General features: G+C 43.2%; 2 protein-coding genes and 1 pseudogene across 2 annotated transcripts; all 3 read right to left on the bottom strand.

Annotated features, from left to right (window-relative positions):
* Nucleotides 1-2,795: 2,795 nt before the first annotated feature.
* On the bottom strand, nucleotides 2,796-9,659 carry LOC119239808 (olfactory receptor 7A5-like; the record flags this gene model as incomplete). The annotated part of the gene is made up of 3 exons (XM_054692930.1): nucleotides 9,546-9,659; nucleotides 7,699-7,773; nucleotides 2,796-3,743 (listed from the first exon to the last, which is right to left on the bottom strand). Coding segments are annotated over exons 1-3 (1,137 nt in total), but the record flags the coding sequence as incomplete, so codon positions are not given.
* Nucleotides 9,660-16,246: 6,587 nt separating this feature from the next.
* On the bottom strand, nucleotides 16,247-20,719 carry LOC119240319 (olfactory receptor 7A10-like). Its single transcript, XM_054692929.1, has 2 exons — nucleotides 20,580-20,719; nucleotides 16,247-17,198 (listed from the first exon to the last, which is right to left on the bottom strand). The coding sequence occupies exons 1-2, from the start codon at nucleotides 20,717-20,719 to the stop codon at nucleotides 16,247-16,249; spliced, it is 1,092 nt and encodes a 363-aa protein (XP_054548904.1).
* Nucleotides 20,720-25,488: 4,769 nt separating this feature from the next.
* LOC119240318 (olfactory receptor 7A10-like) lies at nucleotides 25,489-26,245 on the bottom strand (annotated as a pseudogene).
* Nucleotides 26,246-27,129: the final 884 nt, after the last annotated feature.

Below are 27,129 nucleotides of genomic sequence, written 5' to 3'. Positions count from 1 at the left end.
ATTCTGTTGATTTCTACTAAGTCTGTTGTGATTTCTCCTCTTTCATTTATAATCCAATTTATATGTGTTTTTCTCCCTTGAAAGGTAGGTTAATTTTAATACAAAGCCATTTATTAAAGGAGACATTCCCATGAAATTCTTTCCATTTCCTGTGAGTTTACCTTTCCATTTATTACACTGAAGTAACCTTACATTATAACGTTATATAAATTTCGGGTATGCATGATTATTAATCAACGTATGTATATGCCACATTAAATTCACTACTAAAAGTTTAAATTTATCTTTCATTATACCATTGTCCTCATCTGATTGAACCACCTTCCTTCTCCCATCTTTCTGTTAGCCACTAATTGTTCTTACATAGTCCAAAAGAATATTTTGTTTTATTGACATGATCTGCTAATTTGTTTTCATTATTACATATGAGTGAAATCACATGGTATTTGACTTTCTCTGTTTGGCTTGTTTCAGGAAGGATCATTCTGTTCTTATCCTTTTGTTCTTCCAAATATAAATAGCATTCCGCTATCTACATATACCACATCTTTTTGGACATTTTTTGATCAGTGGAGACTTGCATTTTTTCTACCTCTTGGCTATTGCAGTGAACATGGATGGAAAACACCTCTTGGAATTAGTGCTTTTTATGTGTAATTAGCAGCTAAATACTCAGAAGTAAGACATTTGTGTCATAGGAAACTTATATTCTTCAATGTTTGAGGAATTTCCATACAGCTTTCCATAACAGATGCACAAGTTTACATTCCATCAACACTGTATAAGTGTTTCCTCTTCTGCCCCGGGACCCTGTGAGCTCAGTGACAGCACAGGAAAGGAAATCTCCACCCTCTTCCAGAATTAAGAGATCAGGGTTTTCAGGCAGAGCCCAGATGGCTTCATAATGGATCCCAGAGCAGAGCAAAGGACAGGTGGGACAGAGAACACAGCACTTCTTTGCAACGTATCAAGCAGACTTGCAGCATTTGCAACCAGGGTCCCTCAGTGGACAGCAGGGCTGGTGTCTGTGGTGGTCATTACCTGTTTCCACATGTGTGCAGTGGGCACAAGCCCACATAGGTGCCTCCTACATATCAGGGTCAGCTGATTCCACAGTTTGAACCCTGTGGACTAGACCCTGCTCCAGTCACCAGGAGACTCAGCCTGTGGCAGGAAGTACCAGACAGAGGTGGGGAGGGAGGGGAGGACAACTAAAGACAAATTGGACCTTGCTATGAGAGAGAGGGAGGAGGTGGAGGTGACAGAGTTCACTTCTCAACAAACTGAGACAACATTTAAGTCCTAGACTCCCCAGTACCCACCTCACCCCAAGGTAAACTAGAAGAGAAACAATCAAACTGACCCCCAGCACCCCAGCTCTTAAACTGGAATTCAGGTGACATAAATACTTAGAAATCAAGGAACATCAAGCACAGAAGGAAGAAAAAGTAGCAGAACAGAAGTTCTGGCTCATAAATACAGGAGAGAGAAGCAGAGGAGTCCCAGCAACGTGGAGCAACAACATTAAATACACCCGTGAGTGATGGGAGGTGACTCAGGGCAGATGGGCAGCTGCAAGACCTTGGAAAGTAGATCAAAGCACCAGCGAGTCTTCACCAAAGAACTGGACAATATTAAGAGAACACAAATCACCTCAGAAATATAGGGTCCAAGTGTAGAATTCAGCCAATTAGGAAAACAGAGAGAAATAAGACAGACATAGGACAAATAAGGAAATGCTACAAAGAATGTCAGACTCAGTGAAGAGTGGACACATAAGAATAGTGGATGACCCAGAAGATGAAGAGGCAAGAGAGGAGTGATGCTTTTCAAAATAATCACAGCTGAGAATTTTCCAAACCTGAAGAATGAAATAAGCATGAATGTGCAGGATGTAGTGATAACACCCAAAATTCAAAGTGAAGATGAACTACACCATAACACCTCCCTGTTAAATTATAGAAAATCAGGAATAAGAAGAAGAATTTTAAAAAGGCCTGAAAATAAGAGAATTTGCAAAGGCATCGAAAGTAGGATTTCCTCAGATTTTTCCCCAGTCACTCTCGAGGACAGGAGAGAAGTGAAGTGCTCATAATCCTAAATACAAGGACTTCCAGCCAAGAATATTCTATCCTGCAGAATTATTCAATTATGAAAGTGAATTAAAAAAAAAAAAAAAAGCTTTCCAAAGAAGCGAATGGAGTTTATCACTGTCAGGTGCGTGCCTGACCATAAAAGCCAAAAAGGGTTCTTCCACAATAAAGAAAAAATGAAACACAAACCCTGAGCAAAATGACATGAACAGGAGTATGATGGGTCAACAACGAAGCACTGAAAGGAAGGAAGGAAGTTACAGAAGTAGGGACAGCTGAGGATTTGCCATGGACGCTCATGGATAGTTTGATATGACAAGAATTTTCTGCAGATAATTTTAAGTTGCTTGTTTGTACATGATGCAGTTGTACATTTTTTCCTCCATTTCTTTCTATTATTTTTTAGGTACTCAATTTCCTCTTTTAAACATTTTACTAAAGGAAAATTTACTCTCATGATGTTTTTGGTAACACTGAACCCAGTACACAGAACAGTAAAAAATAATTAAGGAAATACAGAAAACATAATTATAATGTATAAAAAACTAATATCAAACTGCACAAAAGACAAACGACAGGTTATGACTACCTGAGGACAGGATCATGACTCAGTTAATGGACTGTGAGGCCTGCTGCTCCCGACCAGACAATCTGAGGAAGCGGCCCCCGTCACGTTGGGGTTGCTCTGCAGCTGAAGAGCCTCACCAGGGCCTGCTTTATGTCCCTGTTTCTGAGACTGTAGATGAAGGGGTTCAGCATGGGGGTGACCACCGTGTACATCACCGAGGCTGTTGCACTGTCCCTGGAGTCCTGGGTAGTGGTGGAGCTGAGGTACACGCCGAATACCGACCCGTAGAACAGGGAGACCACGGAGAGGTGAGACCCGCAGGTGGAGAAGGCTTTGTACCTGCCGCTCGCTGAGGAGATTTTCAAAACAGAGGACACAATCTTAGAGTAGGAGAAAAGGATGCCACTGAGAGGAATCATCCCCACAACCCCCGCTGCTAAATATATCACCAGCTCATTGAGGAAGGTGTCAGAACAGGCAAGCTGGATCACCTGGTCCAGTTCACAGAAGAAGTGAGGGATTTGCAGCTGTGAGCAAAAGGACAGTCGCAAAACCATTAAGCTGTGTAATAGAGAATCCAGAAGACTTAACACCCAGCATGCAAGAAGCAGGAGGCCACAGAACTGGGGGTTCATGATGACCATGTAGTGCAGGGGATGGCAGATGGCCACAAACCGGTCATAGGCCATGGCTGCCAAGAGGAAGTTGTCCCCTCCTGCAAAGAGTAAGGAGAAAAACACCTGGCTGAGACAGCCCACGTAGGTTATGGCTTTGTTCTGTGTCTGGATGTTCAGCAGCATCTTGGGGACGGTGGTGGAGGTGAAGCAGATGTCGGCAAAGGACAGGTTGGCGAGGAAGAAGTACATGGGGCTGTGCAGGTGGGGGTCCGTGACGATGGCCAGGATGATGAGGAGATTCCCAGTGACTGTGACCAAGTACATGGCCAAGAATGCCCAGAAGAGGAGGGGCTGCAGCGAGGCCTCTTCTGAGAGCCCCAGGAGGGTGAACGCTGTGGGGTGGGTTTGGTTTCCTGGCGCCAGGTCGCTGGTGAGCCTGGGGTATGGAGACAGAAGTGATGTCAACTTAACCACAGCAGAGCAATCAAGAATGGAGTTTAAATGGTGTGATTTCATTTAAATACATTAGTTAATCAATTTCATGTCTTAGAGCTAGTACCTGTTACCCGAAATTTTCAAGGCTGTTAAGTGACTCACCTTTTCCTGATACTGAAAATCATTAGCCATTCTTACATCTAATGTAAACATATTTCCAAGTAAAAATTTTCTTTGAAAATGACCTAATACTTTCTTTTAAATACATTTCACCAATTGCATTATACAAATATTGTTGGAATCATGGAGAAAAAACAGTTAGACTGACTTTGAAAAATCCTAGCCCTCAGGTGTCCCTGGTGGCACCGGGGCTAAGTCTCAGGGCCACCACTGGGACTGCCTGAGTATGATCCCCGGCCAGGGAGTGACCCACATGGCACAGCAGACCTCTCCTGTCTCCACACTGCTCCCCTCAGCAGTGCATTTCAGTAGATCTGCCTGTCCTGCCCCCAACTCTGTCTATGGTGAGTGCATCACTCACTGCATCTTTGGCCTGCACCCTAGTTCTTCTGTGCATGCGTAATAAATAAATATTTTTTTAAAAAGGAAAAATCCAAGCCCCAAGCAAGTTTTCTTCTAAGTATGTGTGTGGTCTCAGAAAATAATATTTCATATGGTGATTACTATTGTTAGGTAAAATAATGTAGTGGGATGAAAAGTTAGAATCAAGAGGAATCTTGTATAATCACTTCCAATGAACAGACTTTGAACAAAAATATCTGAAGGCAGCAGGATTTATCTATGAAGGAGACATCACGTGGCAACAATATACGCATGAGAAGAACGTTTGGGTTTGGGGAAATAGCCAGACAAAGATGCAACATAGGAGTGTTTTTGGCACAGTTACAGATCCACGAAGTAGGGATGTGACCGGAGTGGGTGCTTTAGGTTGGGGGTGAGATGAGAGAGTGGGCAGGAGGCCCCGACATCCTGTTGCCGTGTGAAGTTCCTGCACATGACATTGTACATTTGCTGATCCTCTACTGTGTAGATTGTGTTACGTGTGCTGTGCATAAGTGTGAGCATAATGTGTTACATGCATAAATGATCCCTCATTTAATCCCGCCATAGACTATAGTTTCTTTCCCTCATATTTCTTCTGAATTCTGAATGTTTGATTATGGGAGACAGCTTCCACTTGGGAGAGGTGTGCAATCTGTGTTTCCCTTACCTGTAATAAGGCTTATTTCCCTTATTTCCTCCACTCACACACTTTCTGATCCACGCTTAGGGCATTTTGACTTGTGCGTTGAGGCACAGCTGAGAATTGGAATCAAATCTCTAAGGGCAAGGAAAATAGGCAGCGTTTTACTTTGCAAAGAACCACCCACCCAGAACTGTTGTAAAGAAAGATATTTCCTCTGCATTTTAAGGCACTAGATACCTAAGATCAAAGAACCTTTTCCTGTGTCCATATTTATTTAGTCATGTATTCATTTGTAACTGAGGTAGTATTGGGGAGCCCCCACCAGATATTGGCACCATAGTGCACCCACACGCAGGCACCCATATTCCACCACCCCAGACCCTTGTGCTTCCTTCCTGCCTTGTTCTTCCCCTTCCCCCTCCCCAGCTCCCCCTTTGATGGTTCAGTTCTGTAGTCAGCTGTCAAGGGTTAGTTTCCCAGCTTCTCTTACTCTGTTAATTTAGTTACTTTGTATTCCTGGCTGGAAAAAGCTGATTGGCAGATAAATGAAAAGATGAGGAATAAAGATAGTGTTTAATATAAGAAGCATCAGGGTCTTTATTTAGAAGTTTGGTGGATTCCGTGTGTTTGAGGAATAGATTGAAATTGTCCTTTGAATACAGAAGAATTGATCCAGAAGAGGGGAAGGTGGGGGCTGTTTTTAGGAACACATTGGCTGCCCAGTGTCCCTTTGTCTCTCTTGTATGCAGAAGCTTTTCAGTTTATGTAGCACCACGTGTGGCTTCCTGCTTTTCCATGTCACAAGGAAGTCATTGCCTATGCAAATACCAGAGAGCACCTAATAGGTGTTTTCCAGAGGAAGCACCTAATAGGTGTTTTCCATAGGAGACACCTAGATGGTCAGCAAGCACATGACGGGGTGCTCCGGATCACTCACCAGGATCCAAACCAGGGGATGTTACCTCACAACTGCTGACAGAGCTCCCAGGGTGATGAGCAAACTTCAGCAGTGGGAGTGGGGCACAGAGAACCCTGGGGTGCTGTCAGTGGGCTAATACACCACTTCAGGCACAGTGGGTAAGAGAACAGAGGTGCCTCAAAATAGCAAAGTTAGACTCACCTGTGATCTGTTCATACATGTACAAAGGAAATGAACACGGGACATTGAAAAGCTGTCCGCACCCCCTTGCTTAGTGAGCAAAACATAGAAATAACCTATAAGTCCATCATGGACAAATAAAAGACATAGTGTGTACATATGTGGATATAAAAAATATATGCACTGTATTATATGTGTATACGATTGTTCTTACTGTCCAAATGAATATACATGGATTATGTAAAACATGGAATGAGTAACACACACACAGGATATGGTGTTGTTATAATACACATTCTACATAGTGTAATATCACATGATATCCAGTAAAGAGAAAGAAGGCACCACACAGGCACCCAAGACCATTCTGCTCCGTGATAGAAGTCGAGGAACTACAGATACTGCTATCACTTCTGGGTGCGGTCCTGGAACAGACTTGAATTGGTGACAGGGACCCGGGGTGGGACAGTTGTAAAAAGTTGTTTCAGGACACACATTGGAAGCTGCTGAATGAACAAGGTTCTGCAAATCTACTGCATGTGACAGCAGCAGTGCTTTCCTGCAACCTTCCCAGTTGTGAAGAGATTATTTCTGAAACGTTTTGTGACAAAAATAAATATTAATTTGTGTATTGAGAAGGGGTCAGCTAGTGCTGCAGTGGTCATCATATTGCAGTAGATTACTATATCCACTCAACATGTTTGTCTCCAACTTTCACACTGTTTCATGTCAACTAATATCAATGAAAATACAACAGATCACATCACAAATGTGAAGAGACACAGTAATGAGGAAACACAGATGTGACATGAGCACAATGTGTATGAGAGCTTAGTACTACTCAGACTGCAAGAACAGCCTGTGTTTAACATACATGGTGGGACACAAAGGATCGACTGAGGCCCACACACAAATTGAAAACTTTCAACCATTTTGTACAACAATCTCTGCATATATGGGAGAATTAACTGCCAAGTATTTATTGTGAAAGACTCCCATTCTATTTCAATATTGGAAAGAAAACCAGATAAAAGCTCAGGCTGTAAGTAAATAAACTGTAAGAATGAGAACAATTTGTAATTGAAAAAAGCAAAGTTCTAACAAGCAAAGCTATGCGAATTTGCCAGTACTAGAGTGGATGCAAAGTCAAACTCTTTAGTCTCCCCCAGCTGACATTAAAGAAAAAGGATGACTTCTGTGAGCACCTGCTGTGAGGGAACACTACACACTGTTCCTCTCCTCAGCTGCTCTGTGACGTCATCCGCCCCCATTACTCTGGATCTCTCCAACACAGATGCCCTGCTCATCACCCCACCACTCCCGTCATCCGCTTCCCATTAAACTCTTTATTTCCTGCTGCCTCAACTCCAGACCTTCTTGGCTGTGTCCTGACTTTGCTGGAACCACGTTAAGCCTCCCACTCCCCCTTCAGTCTCATCCAAACAGATTTTCCTTCCTGTCTCTTCACTGTCAGCACCATCTCTGTATTGTTGAGAGCAGTGGACAGTTTTGAGTCAAAAATTAAGTAAATTAATTATAAATTGACGAACAGTCAAGCAAGAGAACAAGGGAACCTCTTGTCCCTGGGCCTGGTTTGATCTCTGTGACCTGAGGCAGAACTTCTCAGTTTGCATTTTCCCTGGATCTGTCCCAAGTGCCTGCTGGGCTCTGAGACTCACCTGGGTGGGGGCTGTGAGGGGGGCTTCTCCATGGAGCGTCTGAGTCCCTCCTGGACGCTTGAGGATGGATCTGGGCTGTGTCACAGACAGGATCTCAGGAGGGCGCCAAGGGCTGGTGCCTGGGCAGAGGTCGGGCTCCACAGACAGGAATCATGTCCTCTCCGGTCCTGGGTTGGACAGTCTGAGGGACCGAGGGAGACAGGGTATTTACCGCCCTCCACGCGGTCTCATTAGCCACACCTCACTCTCCTGCTCCAAGCTCTGAGCTCATGATTTCCCTGTGGACACTGGATTTGGCAAAAGGAAAGTTCCTTAATGATTCTCTGATCCCGAGAGACTAGATTAGATGTCAAGTGCATCCAGTTTTATTACTCCCCGTCCTTCATTTGTAACCACCCAGCACCTGTTCTAATTCCGTGTTCAAGTTTTCAAAATGTGCTGGGAATTGCATGGGGACTATAATCAAGATGAAAATGCAAACAATGTGCAAAAAAGAAAAAATGATGTAAAAAATACATAAAATAAAAAAAAAATTAAAAATCTGTGCTGAGGATCCCAACTTGACACGATGCTCTGGATCATCAAGGCACAAATATGTTGGGGGCACAGACTCCCATCATTTGTCCGGTAGTGCTGTTCCTCTCTCGTCAAGCTGAGAATCGAGCCCTCTAAATAAAACTTTAGCCACCACACTCCTTGTTTTCATGGCACTTTTGCAAAAGCAAATAGGAATTTCTTTTTTGTTTTTACTGTGATGTGACTGCAGCAGCCTTATGTTTGAAACTCCAGAAGGAAACGCCTTTGTTCCTAACCAGCCAAATGTGCAGGGCCCAAGAGTGAAGATTTTGGTTCCTGCCGCACTCACTCTGAAGCCCGTGCGCCTCCTCTGACCCCCGAGACTAAGCATGTATCCTGCTTAGAGCACAGGGAGCTGCTAACACGCTTCACTGCTGCCAGCGTGAGGTGCTGCCCACAACAGTCCACTCCTGACACCGGGCGTCCCCACCCTCACAGGTCACCACGTCATCCGAGCAGCAGTTGTCTGAGCAACCTCTGAATCGTGCCCAGACTTCAGTGCCAAAGCAGGGTCCGAGAGAGCCCCGAGGAGGCAGGAGCAGTCACCACAACGAACTCCAAGTGAGGGTCGCCCATTGCTCTTCTAGCATCCAGAGGAAGGACTTGTAGTTACTTTTGATGGACTCCTCTCAGTACTGAAAATTTTCTTTGGAAGACTATAGAGTTTCCTTAACTTTCTTCTCAGTGTCCACTTTGTTGCCACACAACACAATAGGGATGTTTTCACACCCCAGCAGGTCTCCTTGCAAGTTAGGCACGTTCTGGGAAATAACTGGATGTGACATCAGACAATCCAGTGGCACCCTGGGCTTGGCCTGACAGCCTCTCTCTCCGTACAGATGTCTCCCAAGCAGCTGTGCACCTCCCAGTGAACTGGACCCGTCTGTCTCTGCTGTTGTGGAACAGGGAAGGAAGGACCTCAACAGCCCAGATTCTTCCTATGTCTTTATTTTTCAGAATTATGCTGTTCAGATACACCCTCCCCTTAAGTAGATGTCTTGTTGCTGTAGTGCTGTTTTCTTGGACTGTACAGAGCATTTGGGTTGCTATAGGCCCAATTATTTATGTTCTCCTTTGTTTCCCTTGCTGCTGGAGATGATTCCACAAACACATCTGAAATTTCTATTGCAGAGTTCTCTTCTATGTGTGTTATAGTTTTTGGTCTTACCACAGTCTTTTTTTCATTTTCAATTGATTTTTGTGTGTTTTGAGAGAGAGTCATCTAGCTTCATCCTTTTGCATGCGTGTCCAGTCTTCCCAATACCATTTACCGAAGAGGCTCCTTGCTCCGGTGTATGTTCTTGGCTCCCATTTTGTAGATTAACTGTTCCTATGTGTCTGATGATTTCTGGGGTCTTGATTCTATCCACTGGTCTCTGTGTCATCGTCCCGTACCATTATCATTATCCAGTGTTATTTTAATCATTATAGCTTTATAGTATAGTTTGAAGTCTGCTATTGTAATTAGGACTTTTTCCTTTTATTGTCAGATTTGGTTTGCTCTGTGGGGTCCTTTGTGGTTCCCTATGAAAATTGGTAATGTTTGTTTTCCTTAAAATGGACTCAATCTTTTTTTTAATGTGTATTGTACTGTTATTATTTTTTTACACTGATGTCTTATTTGGTTCCCCTATATTCCTGCTATAAGGGAAACCATCCAGTATTTTTCTTTTTCCTTCTGGTTTATTTCACTGAGCAAAATTCCTTCTAGCTCCATCCACATTGCTGCAAATGGCCTGAGCTTATCTTTTTTTGATTGCTGAATAATATTCCATTGTGTATATAGACCACATCTTCTTGATCCAGTCATCTATTTTTGGGCATTTATGTTGTTTCCACGTTTCACCTATTGTAAATAGTGCTACAATAAACATAGGGGTTCAAGTGGTCTTTTGAATCAATGTTTTTGTGTCCTTTGGGTAGATCCCTAGGAGTGGAATTACCTGTCATATGGTAGCTCCTTATTTAGTAGATTGAGGAGCCTCCAGACAGCTCTCCACAGTGGTTGGACCAGTGTGCACTCCCACCAGGGGTGCAGGAGAGTTCCTTTTTCACCACATCCCCGCCAACATTTGTTGTTGCTTGTTTTTTTGATCTGTGCCATTCTCACTGGCCTAAGGTGGTATCTCAGTGTGGTTTTGATTTGCATTTCCCTGATGATAAGGGATGTTGTACATTTTTTTTTATATGCCTGTTGGCCATTTGCATTTCCTCTTGGGAGAAATGTCTTTTAAGTTCTTCTGTCCATTTCTCCACTGGATTGCTTATTTTGTTTTTGGTTGAGCCTAGTGAGTTCTCTGTGTATGTTTGTGATATCAGTCCCTTATCAGTTGCATGGAGTGCAAAGATTTTTTTCCCAATCAGTGGGGTGTCTCTCTGTTTTGATTAATGTATCTTTGGCTGTAGAGAAGCTTTTCAGTTTGATGTCATCCCAGGTGTTTATCTTTTCCTTCACTATCACTGCTTTGGGTGATGAGTCTTTAAAGATGTTTCTGAGACGTATGTCTTGTAGTGTTTTACCTATATTTTCTTCTACATATATTATAGTTTCAGGTGTTGTGTCCAGTTCTTTAATCCATTTTGAGTTGATTTTTGTGCATGGTGAGAGGTAGTGGTCTAGTTACATTTTTTTGCATGTGCAGGTGCAGTTTTCCCAGCACCATTTATTGAACAACTGTGTTCCATTTCATATCCTTTGCTCCTTTGTCAAAGATTGGTTGTTCATGTAATTGGGGCTTTATTTCTGGGCTCTCTATTTGGTTCATTGGTCTGTGTGTCTGTTTTTGTTCCAGTACCAAACTTTTTTAATTATTATGGCTTTGTAGTATAGCTTGCAGTTTGGAAGTGTGATACTACCTTTCTCCTCTGTTTTCATCAGTAGGACTTTGGCTATTCATAGTTTTTTGTGGTTCCATATGAATTTCATCAGTATTTGTTCTGTTTCTATTTTTTTTTTAGATTTTTTTTTTTATTTTTATACAAGAACTCGGGTACAGGCCAGATGCACGGAAGGATAAGAGGATTCACCAGAGACAGAGCGGGGAACAGAACTGGAAGATTTATGAAATACACTGCTGAGGGGAGCAGCAGGAGAGACGGGAGAGTTATGCCACACCAGGTGGGACCCTCGCTGGCTGGCCAGGATCGAACTGGCACTGCGGAGGCTGCGGAAAGCTTCACAGCTCGGTGTTCAACTGCCTGTGCCACCAATGGGAGGCCCAGTATTTGTTCTATTTCTTTGAAGAATGTCATTGAGATTTTTATTGGAATAGCATTGTTTCTGCATATTTCTTTAGGGAGGATGACCATTTCAATAATGTTGATTCTTCCAATCCATGAGCAGGGGATTTCTTTCCATTTCTTTGTGTCTACTTCAATTTCTTTTAACAGTGTTTTATAATTTGCTTTGTAAAGGTCTTTCACCTCTTTTGTTAGGTTTATTCCCAAGTATTTGATTTTTTTTTTGTTTCAGTTATAAAAGGGATGGTTTTCTTGATTTCTTCTTCAGACTGACTGTGTATAGGAAGGCTACTGATTTTTGCATGTTGATTTTGTATCCTGCTACTTTACTGAACTGGTTGAGTATTTTGAGTAGTTTTTCTATGGAGTTTTTAGGGTTCTCTATGTATATTATCATATCATCTGCAAATAGCGTTAGTTTTACTTGTTCTTTCCCTATCTGGATTCCTTGTATGTCTTTCTCTTGTCTTATTGCCCTGGCTAGACCTCCAGTATTATATTGAAGAGCAGTGGTGAGAGAGGACAGCCTTTTCTTGTTCCTGATCTTAAAGGAAAGGCCTTCAGCTTTTCGCCATTGAGAATAATATTGGCGATGGGTTTGTCGTATATGGCTTTTATCATGTTAAGGTATGTTCCTTCTATCCCGAGAATTTCAAGGGCCTTCATCATAAATGGTTGTTGGACTTTGTCGAATGCTTTCTCAGCATCTATTGATATGATCATATGGTTCTTATTTTTCTTTTTGTTGATGTGTTGGATTACACTGATTGATTTTCGTATGTTGAACCATCCCTGTGCCCCTGGGATGAATCCCACTTGATTGTAGTGTACTATCCCTTTGATGCATTGTTGGACTCAGTTGGCCAGGATTTTGTTGAGGATTTTTGCATCAGTGTTCATTAAGGAGATTGGCCTGTAATTATCTTTTTTTGGGCTGTCTTTGTTGGGTTTTGGTATTAGTGTAATTTGGCTTCGTAGAATGTATTTGGTAGTATTCCTTCTTTTTCAACTTTTTGAAAGATTTTGTGTAGGATAGGCACTAATTCACTGCTGAACATTTGGTAGAATTCATTTGTGAATCTTTTTGTTTTTGGGGAGTGCTTTCATACTGCCTCAGTTTGGCTGCTTGTAATTGGTCTGTTTAGTTGTTCTATTTCTTCTTTGTTCAGCTTTGATGATTATGTCATTCTGGGAATTTGTCCAACTCTTCTAGGTTGTTGAGTTTGTTTGTATGTAAGTGTTCATAGTAATCTCTGATTAGTCTCTTGATTTCTACTGAGTCTGTTGTGATTTCTCCTCTTTTATTTATAATCCAATTTACATGTGTTTTCTCCAGTGAAACATGTTAATTTTAATACAGAGCTATTTATTAAAGGAGACACTCCCATGAAATTCTTTCCATTTCCTGTGAGTTTACCTTTCCATTTATTACACTGAAGTAACCTTGCATTGTAACGTTATATAAATTTGAGGTATGCATGATTATTATTTTTTTTAAACTTTATTTTTTTATAGAGGCATGTTTTATTTATTTATTTGTTTGTTTGTTTGTTTGTTTTGTTTATACATGCACTGGGTACAGTCAGATGCGTGGGAGGGTGAGAGAATTCAACAGAGACAGAGCGGGAGCAGAGCAGGCAGAAGGACCGAAGGACACTGCTGAGGGGAGCAGCGGGCAGCAGGAGAGATCTGCGCGCCATGCGGGACCCTCCTCCGGTGGCCGGGGAGCAGCCGAGGATCGAACCGGCCCCGCAGAGGCTGCGGGCAGCTTCGCAACCCAGTGCTCAACTGCTGCGCCACCAGGGAGGCCTTGCATGATTATTAATCAACATATGTGTATGTGACATTAAGTTCAGTACTAAAAGTTTACATTTATCTGTCATTATACCATTATCCTTGTTTCTGATAAACCAACTCCCTCCTCCCATCTTTGTGTTAGCCACTAATTGTTCTTATATAGTCCAAAAGCATATTTTGTTTTGTTGACATGATCTGTTTATTTGTTTTCTTTATTACATAAGAGTGAAATCACATGGTATTTGACTTTCTCTGCTTGGCTTGTTTCAGAAAGGATCATTCTGTTCTTATCATTTTGTTCTTCCAAATTTAAATAGTATTCCGCTATCTACATACACTACATCTTTCTGGACATTTATCAATCAGTGGACATTTGGGTTTTGTCTACCTCTTGGCTATTGTAAATATCATTGCAGTGAACATGGATGGAAAACACCTCTTGGAATTAGTGCTTTTTGTGTGTATTTTCCAGCTAAATACTCAGAAGTAAGACATTTGCATCACAGGAAACTTACATTCTTCAATGTTTGAGGTATTTCCTTACAGCTTTCCATAATAGATGCACAAGTTTACATTCCATCAACAATATATAAGTGTTTCCTTTTCTGCCCTGGGACCCTGTGAGCTCAGTGACCAGTCCAGGAAAGGAAATCTGCACCCTCTACCAGAGTTAAGAAATCAGAGTTTTCAGGCAGAGCCCAGAGGGCTTCATAATGGATCCCAGAGCAGCGAAAGGACGGTGGGACAGAGAACACAGCACTTCTTTACAACGTATCAAGCAGACTTGCAGCATTTGCAACCGGGTCCCTCAGTGGACAGCAGGGCTGGTGCCTGTGGTGGTCATTACCTGTTTCCACATGTGTGCAGTGGGCACAAGCCCACATAGGTGCCTCCTACATATCAGGGTCAGCTGATTCCACAGCTTGAACCCTGTGGACTAGACCCTGCTCCAGTCACCAGGAGACTCAGCCTGTGGCAGGAATTACCAGACAGAGGTGGGGAGGGAGGTGAGGACAACTGAAGACCAATTGGACCTTGTTGTGAGAGAGAGGGGAGGAGGTGGAGGTGACAGAGTTCACGTCTCAGCAAACTGAGACAACTCTTCAGCCCCAGACTCCCCACTGCCTCCACCAGAAGCCTGGAAAGCTAGAAGAGGAACAATCTCACCACAGCCCGCCAGCTGCAAACCTGGAAACGAGGTGACATAATTACTTAGATCAAGGAACATCTGAGCACCAGAGGAAAAAAAGCAGCCGAACAGAAGTTCTGGTTCATTAATACAGGAGAGAGAAGCAGAGGAGTCTCAGTGACGTGGAGCAACAACAGTAAATACACCCGTGAGTTATGGGAAAACAACTCAAATGCAGAGAGGCATCTGCAAGACCTTTGAAAGAAGATAAAAGAACCAGAGAGTCTTCACCAAAGAGCTGGACAAGTTTAAGAGAACACAAAAGACTGTCTGAATGTGAATGAACACAAATATAGGAAGTGTGTTAAATAGAATTAAACGGGCCAATGAAATAACTTCAGAAATGGAGGATCCCAGTATATACATGACCCAATTAGGAAAACAGAGAGAAATGAGACTCAGACACAGGAAAAATAAGGAAACGCTACAAAAAACGTCAGACTCCACAGACGTGGATAATCCGGAAGGTGAAGAGAGAAGAGAGGAGTGACACTCTTCAAAAAACCACAGCTGAGAATTTTCCAAACCGAGAGTGAAATAAGCACACATGTCCAGGAACTCAACTTTCAACTTGAGTTGAACACTCAACTTTCAAGGTGAAAATGACCTACACCATGACACCCCACTGTTAAATCAGAAAAAAATCAGAAAAAAAGAGAAGATGTACAGGAGGCCTGAATGGAAGAGGATTTGCAAAGGCGTCCAAGGTAGGCTTTCCTCTGATTTTCCCCCAGTCACCCTCCTGGAAAGGAGAGGAAGTGTTAGGGGGAAAAGGATGTCCTAAAGCTAATTCCATACAGTGCTCCCTAACAGAAGGAAGTGCTCATCATCCTAAACACAAAGACTTCGGGCAAAGAGCACTCTCTGCTGCAAAATTATTCAATTTGAATGTGAATAAAGGCTTCCCAGACAGAGAAGCCAATGAGTTTGTCACCCTCAGGACTGCCTGCCTCACCATAAAAACTGACAGGAGTTCATGTACTAGAAAGAAAAAATGACACAAACCCTGAGCAAAATGACATGAACAGGAATATTATGGGTCAACAATAAAGCATCGAAAGGAAGGAAGTAAAGGAGAAAGTAAGGGACAGTGAATATTAGCCCTGGACGCACATGGGTACTGTGATATCACAAGATTTTTCTGCAGATAATCCATAAATTGCTTATTTTTTCCTGATCGAGTTGTATCTATTTTCCTCCATCTTTCTATTATTTTGTAAGTACCCAATTTCCTGTTTTAAACATTTCACCGAAGAAAAGGCACACAGATTCTTTTTTAACACTTCCCAGTGTTCATACCAGTTCAAATTAATTTAGAATGGGCCTCCCCTGGTGGCTCAGCGGTTGAATACTGGGCTGCAAAGCTACCTGCAGCCTCTGCAGCACTCGTTCGATCCCCGCCAGCCAGCGAGGGTCCCACATGGCACAGCAGACCTCTCCTGCCGCCCGCTGCTCCCCTCAGCAGTGTACTTCAGTCATTCTGCCTGTTCTGTTCCCCACTCTGTCTCTGGTGAATTCTCAGCCCTCCACGCTTCTGACTGTACCCAGTGCTTGTATAAATAAATAAATAAAAATTATTTAGGAAATGCAGAAAAAAATTATAATACATAAAAAAACTGACGTTAAACTGTGTACATAAGACAAAGCACAGATTATCTCTGATTGACTGAGGACAGGATCATGACTTAGTCCATGGACTGTGAGGCCTGCTGCTCCCGACCAGACAATCTGAGGAAGCGGCCCCCGTCACTTTGGGGTTGCTCTGCAGCTAAAGAGCCTCACCAGGGCCTGCTTTATGTCCTTGTTTCTGAGACTGTAGATGAAGGGGTTCAGCATGGGGGTGACCACCGCGTACATCACCGAGGCTGTTGCACTGTCCCTGGAGTCATGGGTAGCAGCAGAGCTGAGGTACACGCCAAATACCGTCCCGTAGAACAGGGAGACCACGGAGAGGTGAGACCCGCAGGTGGAGAAGGCTTTGTACCTGCCGCTCGCTGAGGAGATTTTCAAAACAGAGGACACAATCTTAGAGTAGGAGAAAAGGATGCCGCTGAGCGGAATGATCCCCAGAATCCCCGTTGCTAAATATACCACCAGCTCATTGAGGAAGGTGTCAGAGCAGGCAAGCTGGATCACCTGGTCCAGTTCACAGAAGAAGTGAGGGATTTGCAGCTGTGAGCAAAAGGACAGTCTCAAAACCATTAAGCTGTGTAATAGAGAATGCAGAAGACTTAACACCCAGGATGCAAGAAGCAGGAGGCTGCAGAACTGGGGGTTCATGGTGACCATGTAGTGCAGGGGATGGCAGATGGCCACAAACCGGTCATAGGCCATGGCTGTCAAGAGGAAGTTGTCCACTGTTGCAAAGAGTAAGGAGTAAAACGTCTGGCTGAGGCAGCCCGCGTAGGTTATGGCTTTGTTCTGTGTCTGGATGTTCAGCAGCATCTTGGGGACGGTGGTGGAGGTGAAGCCGATGTCAGCAAAGGACAGGTTGGCGAGGAAGAAGTACATGGGGGTGTGCAGGCGGGGGTCCGTGACGATGGCCAGGATGATGAGGAGATTCCCAGTGACCGTGACCAAGTACATGGCCAAGAATGCCCCAAAGAGGAGGGGCTGCAGCGAGGCCTCTTCTGAGAGCCCCAGGAGGGTGAACGCTGTGGCGTGGGTTTGGTTTCCTGGCGCCAGGTTGCTGGTGAGCCTGGGGGATGGAGGCAGAAGTGATGGAAACTTAACCACAGCAGAGCAATCACGGAATGAGGTTAAATGGGGTGATTTTATTTTAAATACATTCAGTTAATCAATTTCATGTCTTAGAGCTAGTACCTGTTACCCGAAATTTTCAAGGCTGTTAAGTGACTCACCTTCTCCTGATACTGAAAATAATTAGCCATTTTACATCTAATGTAAACATATTTCCAAGTCAAAATTTTCTTTGAAAATGTCCTAATACTTTCTTTTAAATACATTTGACCAATTGCATTATGCAAATATTGTTGGAATCATGGAGAAAAAGCAGTGAGACTGACTTTGAAAAATCCTAGCCCTCGGGTGTCCCTGGTGGCACCGGGGCTAAGTCTCAGGGCCACCACTGGGACTGCCTGAGTATGATCCCCGGCCAGGGAGTGACCCACATGGCACAGCAGACCTCTCCTGTCTCCACACTGCTCCCCTCAGCAGTGCATTTCAGTAGATCTGCCTGTCCTGCCCCCCACTCTGTCTCTGGTGAGTGCCTCACTCACTGCATCTTTGGCCTGCTTCCTTGTTCTTCTGTGCATGCGTAATAAATAAATAATTTTTTTTAAAAAGGAAAAATCCAAGCCCCAAGCAAGTTTTCTTCTAAGCATGTGTGTGGTCTCAGAAAATAATATTTCATATGGTGATTACTATTATTAGGTAAAATAATGTAGTTGGATGAAGAGTTAGAATCAAGAGGAATCTTGTGTAATCACTTCCAATGAACAGACTTTGAACAAAAATATCTGAAGGCAGCAGGATTTATCTATGAAGGAGACATCACGTGGCAACAATATACGCATGAGAAGAACATTTGGGTTTGGGGAAATAGCCAGAAAAAGATGGAATTTAGGAGTGTTTTTGGCACAGTTACAGATCCACGAAGTAGGGATGTGACCGGAGTGGGTGCTTTAGGTTGGGGGTGAGATGAGAGAGTGGGCAGGAGGCCCCGACATCCTGCTACCGTGTGAAGTTCCTGCACATGACATTGTACATCTTCTAGTGTGTAGATTGTGTTACGTGTGCTGTGCCTAAGTGTGAGCATTATGTGTTACATGCATAAATGATCCCTCATTTAATCCCGCCATAGACTATAATTTCTTTCCCTCATATTTCTTCTGAATTCTGAATGTTTGATTATGGAAGACAGCTTCCACTTGGGCGAGGTGTGCAATCTGTGTTTCCCTTACCTGTAATAAGGCTTATTTCCCTTATTTCCTCCACTCACACACTTTCTGATGCACGCTTAGGGCATTTTGACCTGTGCATTGAGGCAGAGCTGAGAATTGGAATCAAATCACTAAGGACAAGGAAAATAGGAAGCGTTTTACTTTGCAAAGAGCCACCTATCCAAATTGTTGTAAAGAAAGTTATTTCCTCTGCATTTTAAGACACTAGATACCTAAGATCAAAGAACCTTTTCCTGTGTCCATATGTATTTATTCATGTATTCATTTGTAACTGAATGAACAAGGTTCTGCAAATCCACTGCATGTGGCAGTCAGCAGTGCTTTCCTGCAACCTTCCCAGTTGTGAAGAGATTATTTCTGAAACGTTTTGTGACAAAAATAAATATTAAATGTGTGTATTGAGGAAGGGTCAACTAGTGCCGCAGTGGTCATCATATTGCAGTAGATTAATATATCCAGTCAACATGTTTGTCTCCAACTTTCACACTGTTTCATGTCAACTAATAGCAATGAAAATACAACAGATCCCATCACAAATGTGAAGCGATACAGTAATGAGGAAACACAGATGTGACATGAACACAATGTGTATGAGAGCTTAGTACTACTCAGACTGCAAGAACAGCCTGTGTTCAACATACATCATGGGACACAAAGGATCGACTGAGGCCCAAACACAAATTGGAAACTTTCAAACATTTTGTACAACAATCTCTACATATATGGGAGAATTAACTGCCAAGTATTTATTGTGAAAACCTCCCATTCTATTTCAGTATTTGAAAGAAAACCAGATAAAAGCTCAGGCTGTAAGTAAATAAACTGTAAGAATGAGAACAATTTGTAATTGAAAAAAGCAAAATTCTAACAAGCAAAACTGTGCAGATTGGCCAGTACTAGAGTGGGTGTGAAGTAAAACTATTTAGTCTCCCCCAACTGACATTCAAGAAAAAGGATGACTTCTGTGAGCATCTATTTTGAGGGAACACTGCACACTGTTCCTCTCCTCAGCTGCTCTGTGACGTCATCTGCCTCCATTACCCTGGATCTCTCTAACACAGATGCCCTGCTCATCACCCCACCACTCCCGTCATCCCCTTCACATTAAACTCTTTATTTCCTGCTGCCTCAACTCTAGACCTTCCTGAATCAGTCCTGACTTTGCTGGAACCACGTTAAGCCTCCCACTCCCCCTTCAGTCTCATCCTAACAGGTTTTCCTTCCTGTCTCTTCACTGTCAGCACCATCTCTGTATTGTTGAGAGCATTGGACAGTTTTGAGTCACAAATTAAGTAAATTAATTATAAATTGACGAGTCAGTCGAGCAAGAGAACAAGGGAACCTCTTGTCCCTGGGCTGGTTTGATCTCTGTGACCTGAGGCAGAACTTCTCAGTTTGCATTTTCTCTGGATCTGTCCCAAGTGCCAGCTGGGCTCTGAGACTCACCTGGGTGGGGGCTGTGAGGGGGGCTTCTCCATGGAGCGTCTGAGTCCCTCCTGGACGCTTGAGGATGGATCTGGGCTGTGTCACAGACAGGATCTCAGGAGGGCGCCAAGGGCTGGTCCCTGGGCAGAGGTCGGGCTCCACAGGCAGGAATCATGTCCTCTCTGGTCCCGGGTTGGACAGTCTGAGGGACCGAGGGAGACAGGATATTTACCGCCCTCCACGCGGTCTCATTAGCCACACCTCACTCTCCTGCTCCACGCTCTGAGCTCATGATTTCCCTGTGGACACTGGATTGGGCAAAAGGAAAGTTCCTTAATGATTCTCTGATCCCAAGAGACTAGATTAGATGTCAAGTGCATCCAGTTTTGTTACTCCCCATCCTTCATGCTGTAACCACCCAGCACCCTGTTCTAATTCTGTGTTCACGTTTTCAAGTGTGCTGGGAATTGCATGGGGCCTATAATCAAGATGAAAATGCAAACATTGTGCAAGAAAGGAAAAATGATGTAAAAAATAGATAAAAAATAGCAGCCACACTCCGTGTTGTCATGGCACTTTTGCAAAAGCAAATAGGAATTTCTTTTTTTGTTTTTACTGTGATGTGACTGCAGCAGCCTTATGTTTGAAACTCCGGAAGGAAACGCCTGTGTTCCTAACCAGCTAAATGTGCAGGGCCCAAGAGTGAAGATTTTGGCAACTGCCGCACTCACTCTGAAGCCCGTGCGCCTCCTCTGACCCCCGAGACTAAGCACGTGTCCTGCTTAGAGCACAGGGAGCTGCTAACACGCTTCACTGCTGCCAGCGTGAGGTGCTGCCCACAACAGTCCACTCCTGACACCGGGCGACCCATCCTCACAGGTCACCACGTCATCCAAGCAGCAGTTGTCTGAGCAACCTCTAAATCCTGACCAGTCTTCACTGCCAAAGCAGGGCCCGTGACAGCCCCCAAGGGAGGCAAGAGCAGGCGCCACAATGAACTCCAAGTGAGGGTCGCCCGTTGCTCTTCCAGCAGCCAGAGAAAGGGCTTGTGGTGACTGTGACGACTCGCCTCAGTACTGAAAATCTTCTTTGGAAGACTGTAGAGTTTCCTTAACTTTCTTGTCCTTAGTATCCACTTTGTTGTGAGACTTTCTTGTCCTTAGTATCCTTAATTTTCCTATCCTGATGTCCACTTTGTTCCCACACACACAATAGGGATGTTTTCACACCCCCGACTAGGTCTCTATGCACGTTAGGCAGGTTCTGGGAAATAATTCGATGTTACATCAGAGAATCTAATGGCTAACTGGGCTTGCACCAGTAGCCTCTCTCTGTCCACCAGATGTGTCCTAACCAGCTGGGTACCTCACGTTGACTTGGCATGTCTCTGTGGTGTGGAACAGGAGAGGAAGGACCTCAACACCCAGGTTCTTTGCGTGTCTTTAATTGTCAGAATTACGCTGTGCAAATATGTCCTCCCTTGAGTGGGCCGTCCTTGTGCTCTAGTGCTGTGTTCTTGTGCTGCACAGAGCATTTTGATTGATACAATCCCAGTTATTCATGTTCTCCTTTGTTTCCCTTGCTGCTGGGGATGATTCCACAAACACATCTGAAATTTATTTTGAAGAGTGTTTCGCCCACGTTTTCTTCTATGCGTGTTATCATTTTGGGTCTTACATCAAAGTCTTTTATTCATTTTGTTTTTCTAAAGATTCATTTATTTATGCATACAAGAGCTGGGGTACAGGCCAGACAGGCGGGAGGGTGAGAGGATTTACCAGAGACAGAGTGGGGAACAGAACAGGCAGAGTGACTGAACTGCACTGCTGAGGGGAGCAGCAGGCAAGTCAGGAGAGGTCTGCAGCACCATGTGGGTAGCTCCCTGGCCAGCTGGGGGATCGAACTTGTGTTGAGAGGCTATGGACAGCTTCACAGTGTGGTGCTTAACCCCGCGCCACCAGGGAGGCCCCTTTTACTGATTTTGAATTGATTTTTGTGTGATTTGAGATGGAGTCATCTAGTTTCATTCTTTAGCATGTGCATGCAGTTTTCCCAGTACCATTTACTGATGAGGCTCCTTGCTCCAGTATCTGATCTTGGCTCCTAATGTGTAGATTTAACTATTCCTATAAGTCTGGGTAATTTCTGGGATCTTCATTCTCACCCTTTGGTCTCTGTGTCTGTTATTGTTGCCAGACCATTTTAATCATCCAGTATTGTTTTAATTACTATAGCTTTATAGTGTAGTTTGAAGTCTGGTATTGTAGTAATTTTTCTCCTTTTTGTCAGAGTTGCTTTGCTATCCAGGGTCTTTTATGGTTCCATATGAATGTCAGTAATGTATGTTTTATTCCATGAAGGTGCTGTTGATAATTTCGTGTGTTGCGTTGACTCTGTGTAGCGCTTTGTGGAGGATGTTCATTGTGGCCATCATCATTCTTCCAGTCCATGAGCAAGAATAACTTTCCATTTCCTTGTGTCTTTTTCTATTTCTTTTAATAGAGTCTTACAGTTTTCTTCACACAGGCCATTCACATCCTTTCTCAAGTTTCCTAACTACATTTTTAACTTGTATTTATTTTGGTATGATTGTAAATGGGATCATTTTCTTAATTTTTTCCCCTTCTTACTCATTGTTCATTTATAGGGAGGAGCTGGTTTTGTTTATGTTTATTTCCTGACACTTTAACTGAACTGGTTTATTGCCTCAATTAGATGCAACATCCATGTATGCTGAAAACCCTAAAATATGGGCATAAGTGGAACTCATCCTAAAATAAAAAACATTATTTCAGGCATTTATTTATCTAAACATCCATCTGAATATTCCTTTATTATATCCACACTATTAGACACCAGAAAACGGACTTAGGGCATCTTTTTTAAAAATAATGTAAGGCAGCAGTTGCAGCCTGCCTAATGTTTTGTATATTATGTATAAAGAGACCCATGGAGTATGTATGCCTAATTTCTTATGAGTCCTATAATTCCTTAATTTTATATTTAATTTTATAATGCAAAAAATCATTATTCACGTTGAAATGTAAGTTCATTTCAATACAAAGCTATTTATTAAAGGAGACATCCCATTACATTCTTTCCGTTTCTTTTGAATTTAGCTTTTATTTATTGAACTGAAGTAACCTTGCATTATAACGTCATATAAATTTCAGGTATGCATGATTATTAATCATCATGTGTATATGCAACATTAAGTTCACTGCCAAAAGTTTAACTTTGCCTTTCATTATACCATTGCCCTCTGTTTCTGATTAATCACCTCCCTTTGCCCATCTTTCTGTTAGCCACTAAATGTTCTTATATAGTCCAAAAGTATAGTTTGTTTTATTGACATGATCTGTTTATTTGTTTTCTTTATCACATATGATATGACATTTGACTTTTTGTGCTTGGCTTATATCAGTAAGGATAATTCTCTTGTGCAAATTGTACAATTTCATCTTTTTACTATGTAAATAGTATTCCATGATACACATCTACCACATCTTTTTTCCCATTTGTCCATCACTTGGATTGTTTCTACCTCTTGGCTGTTGTGAAACCACTGCAGTCAATGTGGGTGGCACACACCTCTGTAATGTGTGGTTTTTGTGTGTATTTTCCAGCTAAATACTCAGAAGTGAGACAATTGGATCATAGGGAACTTATATTAGTTATTTTACATATTGCTTTCCATAATAGATGCACAATTTTACATCCACCAACACTACATAAATAAGTGTTTCCACTTCTGGCCTGGGACACTGTGAGCTCAGTGACCAGTGACCAGATGGCTTCGTAATGGATCCCAGAGCAGGGAAAGGACGGTGGGACAGAGAACACAGCACTTCTTTGCAATGTATCAAGCAGACTTGCAGCATTAGCAACCCGGGTCCCTCAGTGGACAGCAGGGCTGGTGGCTGTGGTGGTCATTGCCTGTGACCACAGCGGTGCAATGGGCACATGGCCCATCAGGTGCCCCCTTTATATCCAGGCCAGCTGAGTCCAGAGATGGAACCCTGTGGACTAGACCCAGCTCCAGTCACCAGGAGACTTGATCAGTGGCAGGAACAACCTGAAGGAGGTGGGGAGGGAGATGAGGACAGTTGAAGACCAATTGGAGCTTCTGTGGAGGGAGGAGGGAGGAGGTGGAGGTGACAGAGTTCACTTCTCAACAAACTAAGATAATACTTAAGTCCCAGAGTTCCCGCTGCCCACCTCACGCCAAGGTAAACTAGAAGAGAAGCAGTCAACTCTGACCCACTATAAACCTGGCAATGAGGTGACATAAATAATTAGAAATCAAGGAACATCTGAGCACGAGAAGGAAAAAAAGCATCAGAACAGAAATTCTGACTCATATACAGGGGAGAGAAGCAGAGGAGTCTCAGTGACTTGAAGCAACAATATTAAATACACCGTGAGTTATGGGAGGTGACTCAGGGCAGACAGGCAGCTGCGAGACCTTAGAGAGAAGATAAAGAACCAGAGAGTCTTCACCAAAGAGATGACAAGATTAAGAGAACACAAAAGAGTCTCTGAATGCAAATGAACACAAATATAGAAAGTGTTTTAGGTAGAACTAAAATGGCAAACAAAATAACTTCAGAGCTTGAGGATCCAAATGTATAAATCACATAATTAGGAAAACAGAGAGAAATAAGACAGACACGGGAAAAGAAGGAAACACTACAGAAAATGTTAGACTCAACTGGAAGTGGAAACATAGGGATAGTCGATAACCCAGAAGATGAAGGAGAAGGGAGGAGGGACACTCTTCAAAAACATCATTGCTGAGAATTTTCCAAACCTAAAGAATGAAAGAAGCATGAATGTCCAGGATGTAGTGATAACACCCAAATTTCAAAGTGAAAATGACCTTCACCGTGACATCCCACTGTGAATTATAAAAAGTCAGAAAAAGGAGAAGAATTTATAGAAGACCTGAAGAAGAGTGAATTGCAAATGCATCTAAATTAGGTTTTCCTCAGATTTTTCCGCAGTCACCCTCCAGGACAGGAGAGGAAGGAAGTGCTCATAATCCTAAACACAAGGACACTCCTAAATCCAAGAACACTCCACCCTGCAGAATTATTCAAATATGAATGTGAATAAAAGCTTCCCCAGGTAGAGAAGTCAAAGGAGTTTCTCACTGTAAGGTCTGCATGTCTGACCATAGAAGCTAAACAAGAGTTCTGGAGTATTATGGGTCAGCAACAAAGAACCCAACTGAAGGAATGACAGAGTCAGGGATGACACTAATGGATACTTTGTTTTGACTAGATTTTCCCTCAGATATACTGTAATTGTTTGCTTTTACCTGACACGGTTGTACATATTTTTTCCTTCATTTCTTTTTATTATTTTGTAAATGCCCAATTTCTTGATTGAAACATTTTATTAAAGAAAAATTCAGGCACACCATGCTTCTCTTAATATGGAACTCATTATACAGAACAGTTAAAAATAATTAAGGAAATACAGAAAACATATTAATAATGTATAAAAGAGTGATATCAAACTCTGCTCCTAAGACAAACCACAGATTATCTCTGACTGACTGAGGACAGGATCATGACTTAATCTGTGGACTGTGAGCCCTGCTGCCCCCGACCAGACGATCTGAGGAAGCGGCCCCCATCACGTTGGAGTTGCTCTGCAGCTGAAGATCCTCACCAGGGCCTGCTTTATGTCCCTGTTTCTGAGACTGTAGATGAAGGGGTTCAGCATGGGGGTGACCACTGTGTACATCACCGAGGCTGTTGCACTGTCCCTGGAGTCGTGGGTAGCAGCAGAGCTGAGGTACACGCCAAATGCTGTCCCGTAGAACAGGGAGACCACGGAGAGGTGAGACCCGCAGGTGGAGAAGGCTTTGTGCCTGCCGCTCGCTGAGGAGATTTTCAAAACAGAGGATACAATCTTAGAGTAAGAGAAAATGATGCCGCTGAGAGGAATGGCCCCCAGAATCCCCACTGCCAAATATATCACCAGCTCATTGAGGAAGGTGTCAGAACAGGCAAGCTGGATCACCTGGTCCAGTTCACAGAAGAAGTGAGGCATTTGCAGCTGTGAGCAAAAGGACAGTCTCAAAACCATTAAGCTGTGTAACAGAGAATGCAGAAGACTTAACACCCAGGATGCAAGAAGCAGGAGGCCGCAGAACTGGGGGTTCATAATGACCATGTAGTGCAGGGGATGGCAGATGGCCACAAACCGGTCGTAGGCCATGGCTGTCAAGAGGAAGTTGTCCACTCCTGCAAAAGTAAGAAGAAAAACACTGGCTGAGGCAGCCCGCGTAGGTTATGGCTTTGTTCTGCGTCTGGATGTTCAGCAGCATCTTGGGGACGGTGGTGGAGGTGAAGCAGATGTCGGCAAAGGACAGGTTGGCGAGGAAGAAGTACATGGGGGTGTGCAGGCGGGGGTCCGTGACGATGGCCAGGATGATGAGGAGATTGCCAGTGACCGTGACCAAGTACATGGCCAAGAATGCCCAGAAGAGGAGGGGCTGCAGCGAGGCCTCTTCTGAGAGCCCCAGGAGGGTGAACGCTGTGGGGTGGGTTTGGTTTCCTGGCGCCAGGTCGCTGGTGAGCCTGGGGGATGGGGACAGAAGTGATGTCAACTTAACCACAGCAGAGCCATCAAGAAAGAGTTTAAATGGGGTGATTTTATTTTAAATACATTCAGTTAATGAATTTGATGTTATAGACCTAGTGCCTTTTACCTGAAATTTTCAAGGCTGTTCATGACCCATCAACTCTTGATGCTGAAAATAATTTCCCATTCTTACCTATAATGCAAACATTTTTCCAAGTCAAAATTTTCTTTTAATATATTGTATGATTTTCTTTAAATACATTTAACCAATTATACAAGTATTGTTGGAATCATGGAGAAAAAGCAATGAGACTGACTCTGAAAAATCCTCGTCCTAGGGCCTCCCGGGTGGCCTAGAGGTCCAGACTCAGTGCTACCATCAGGACAGCCTGAATTCGATCCCCAGCCAGGGAGCTGACCCACATGTCAAAAAATAATGACAAGCTGAGAAAGAAAGACAGGGAAATGCTAAAATAGTTGTGGAGAACACCCAAGAGGAATTTTCATATCCTGAGATACATCCATTAGGGGGTGAGACTGAGTTTACATGAATGAAGTAGAATAGAACAAGTAAAGGCCGTAGGAAAATGTCTGAGTGCATTGTCTGAACACATCAGGACAGTGATTTACAGTTCTCTTCCATCAGTTGTGTGTACGTGTGTACATGTGTACATGTGCATGTGTGTG

The sequence above is a fragment of the Talpa occidentalis genome, unplaced genomic scaffold (assembly GCF_014898055.3).
Source record: "Talpa occidentalis isolate TD23 unplaced genomic scaffold, MPIMG_talOcc4v2.1 talOcc4.12, whole genome shotgun sequence".
NCBI lineage: Eukaryota > Metazoa > Chordata > Mammalia > Eulipotyphla > Talpidae > Talpa > Talpa occidentalis.
This window is presented reverse-complemented; position numbering and strand designations above follow the sequence as displayed.

Bases quoted from the DNA above. Each gene is read 5' to 3' on its own strand.
- LOC119240319 (XM_054692929.1), bottom strand. From the start codon at position 20,719: ATGGGTCGCCCGGTGTCAGGAGTGGACTGTTGTGGGCAGCACCTCACG. The intron at 17,199-20,579 runs GTGAGTGCGGCA...TCCATCCCCCAG, and splicing joins GGAGGCGCACGGGCTTCAGA to GCTCACCAGCAACCTGGCGC.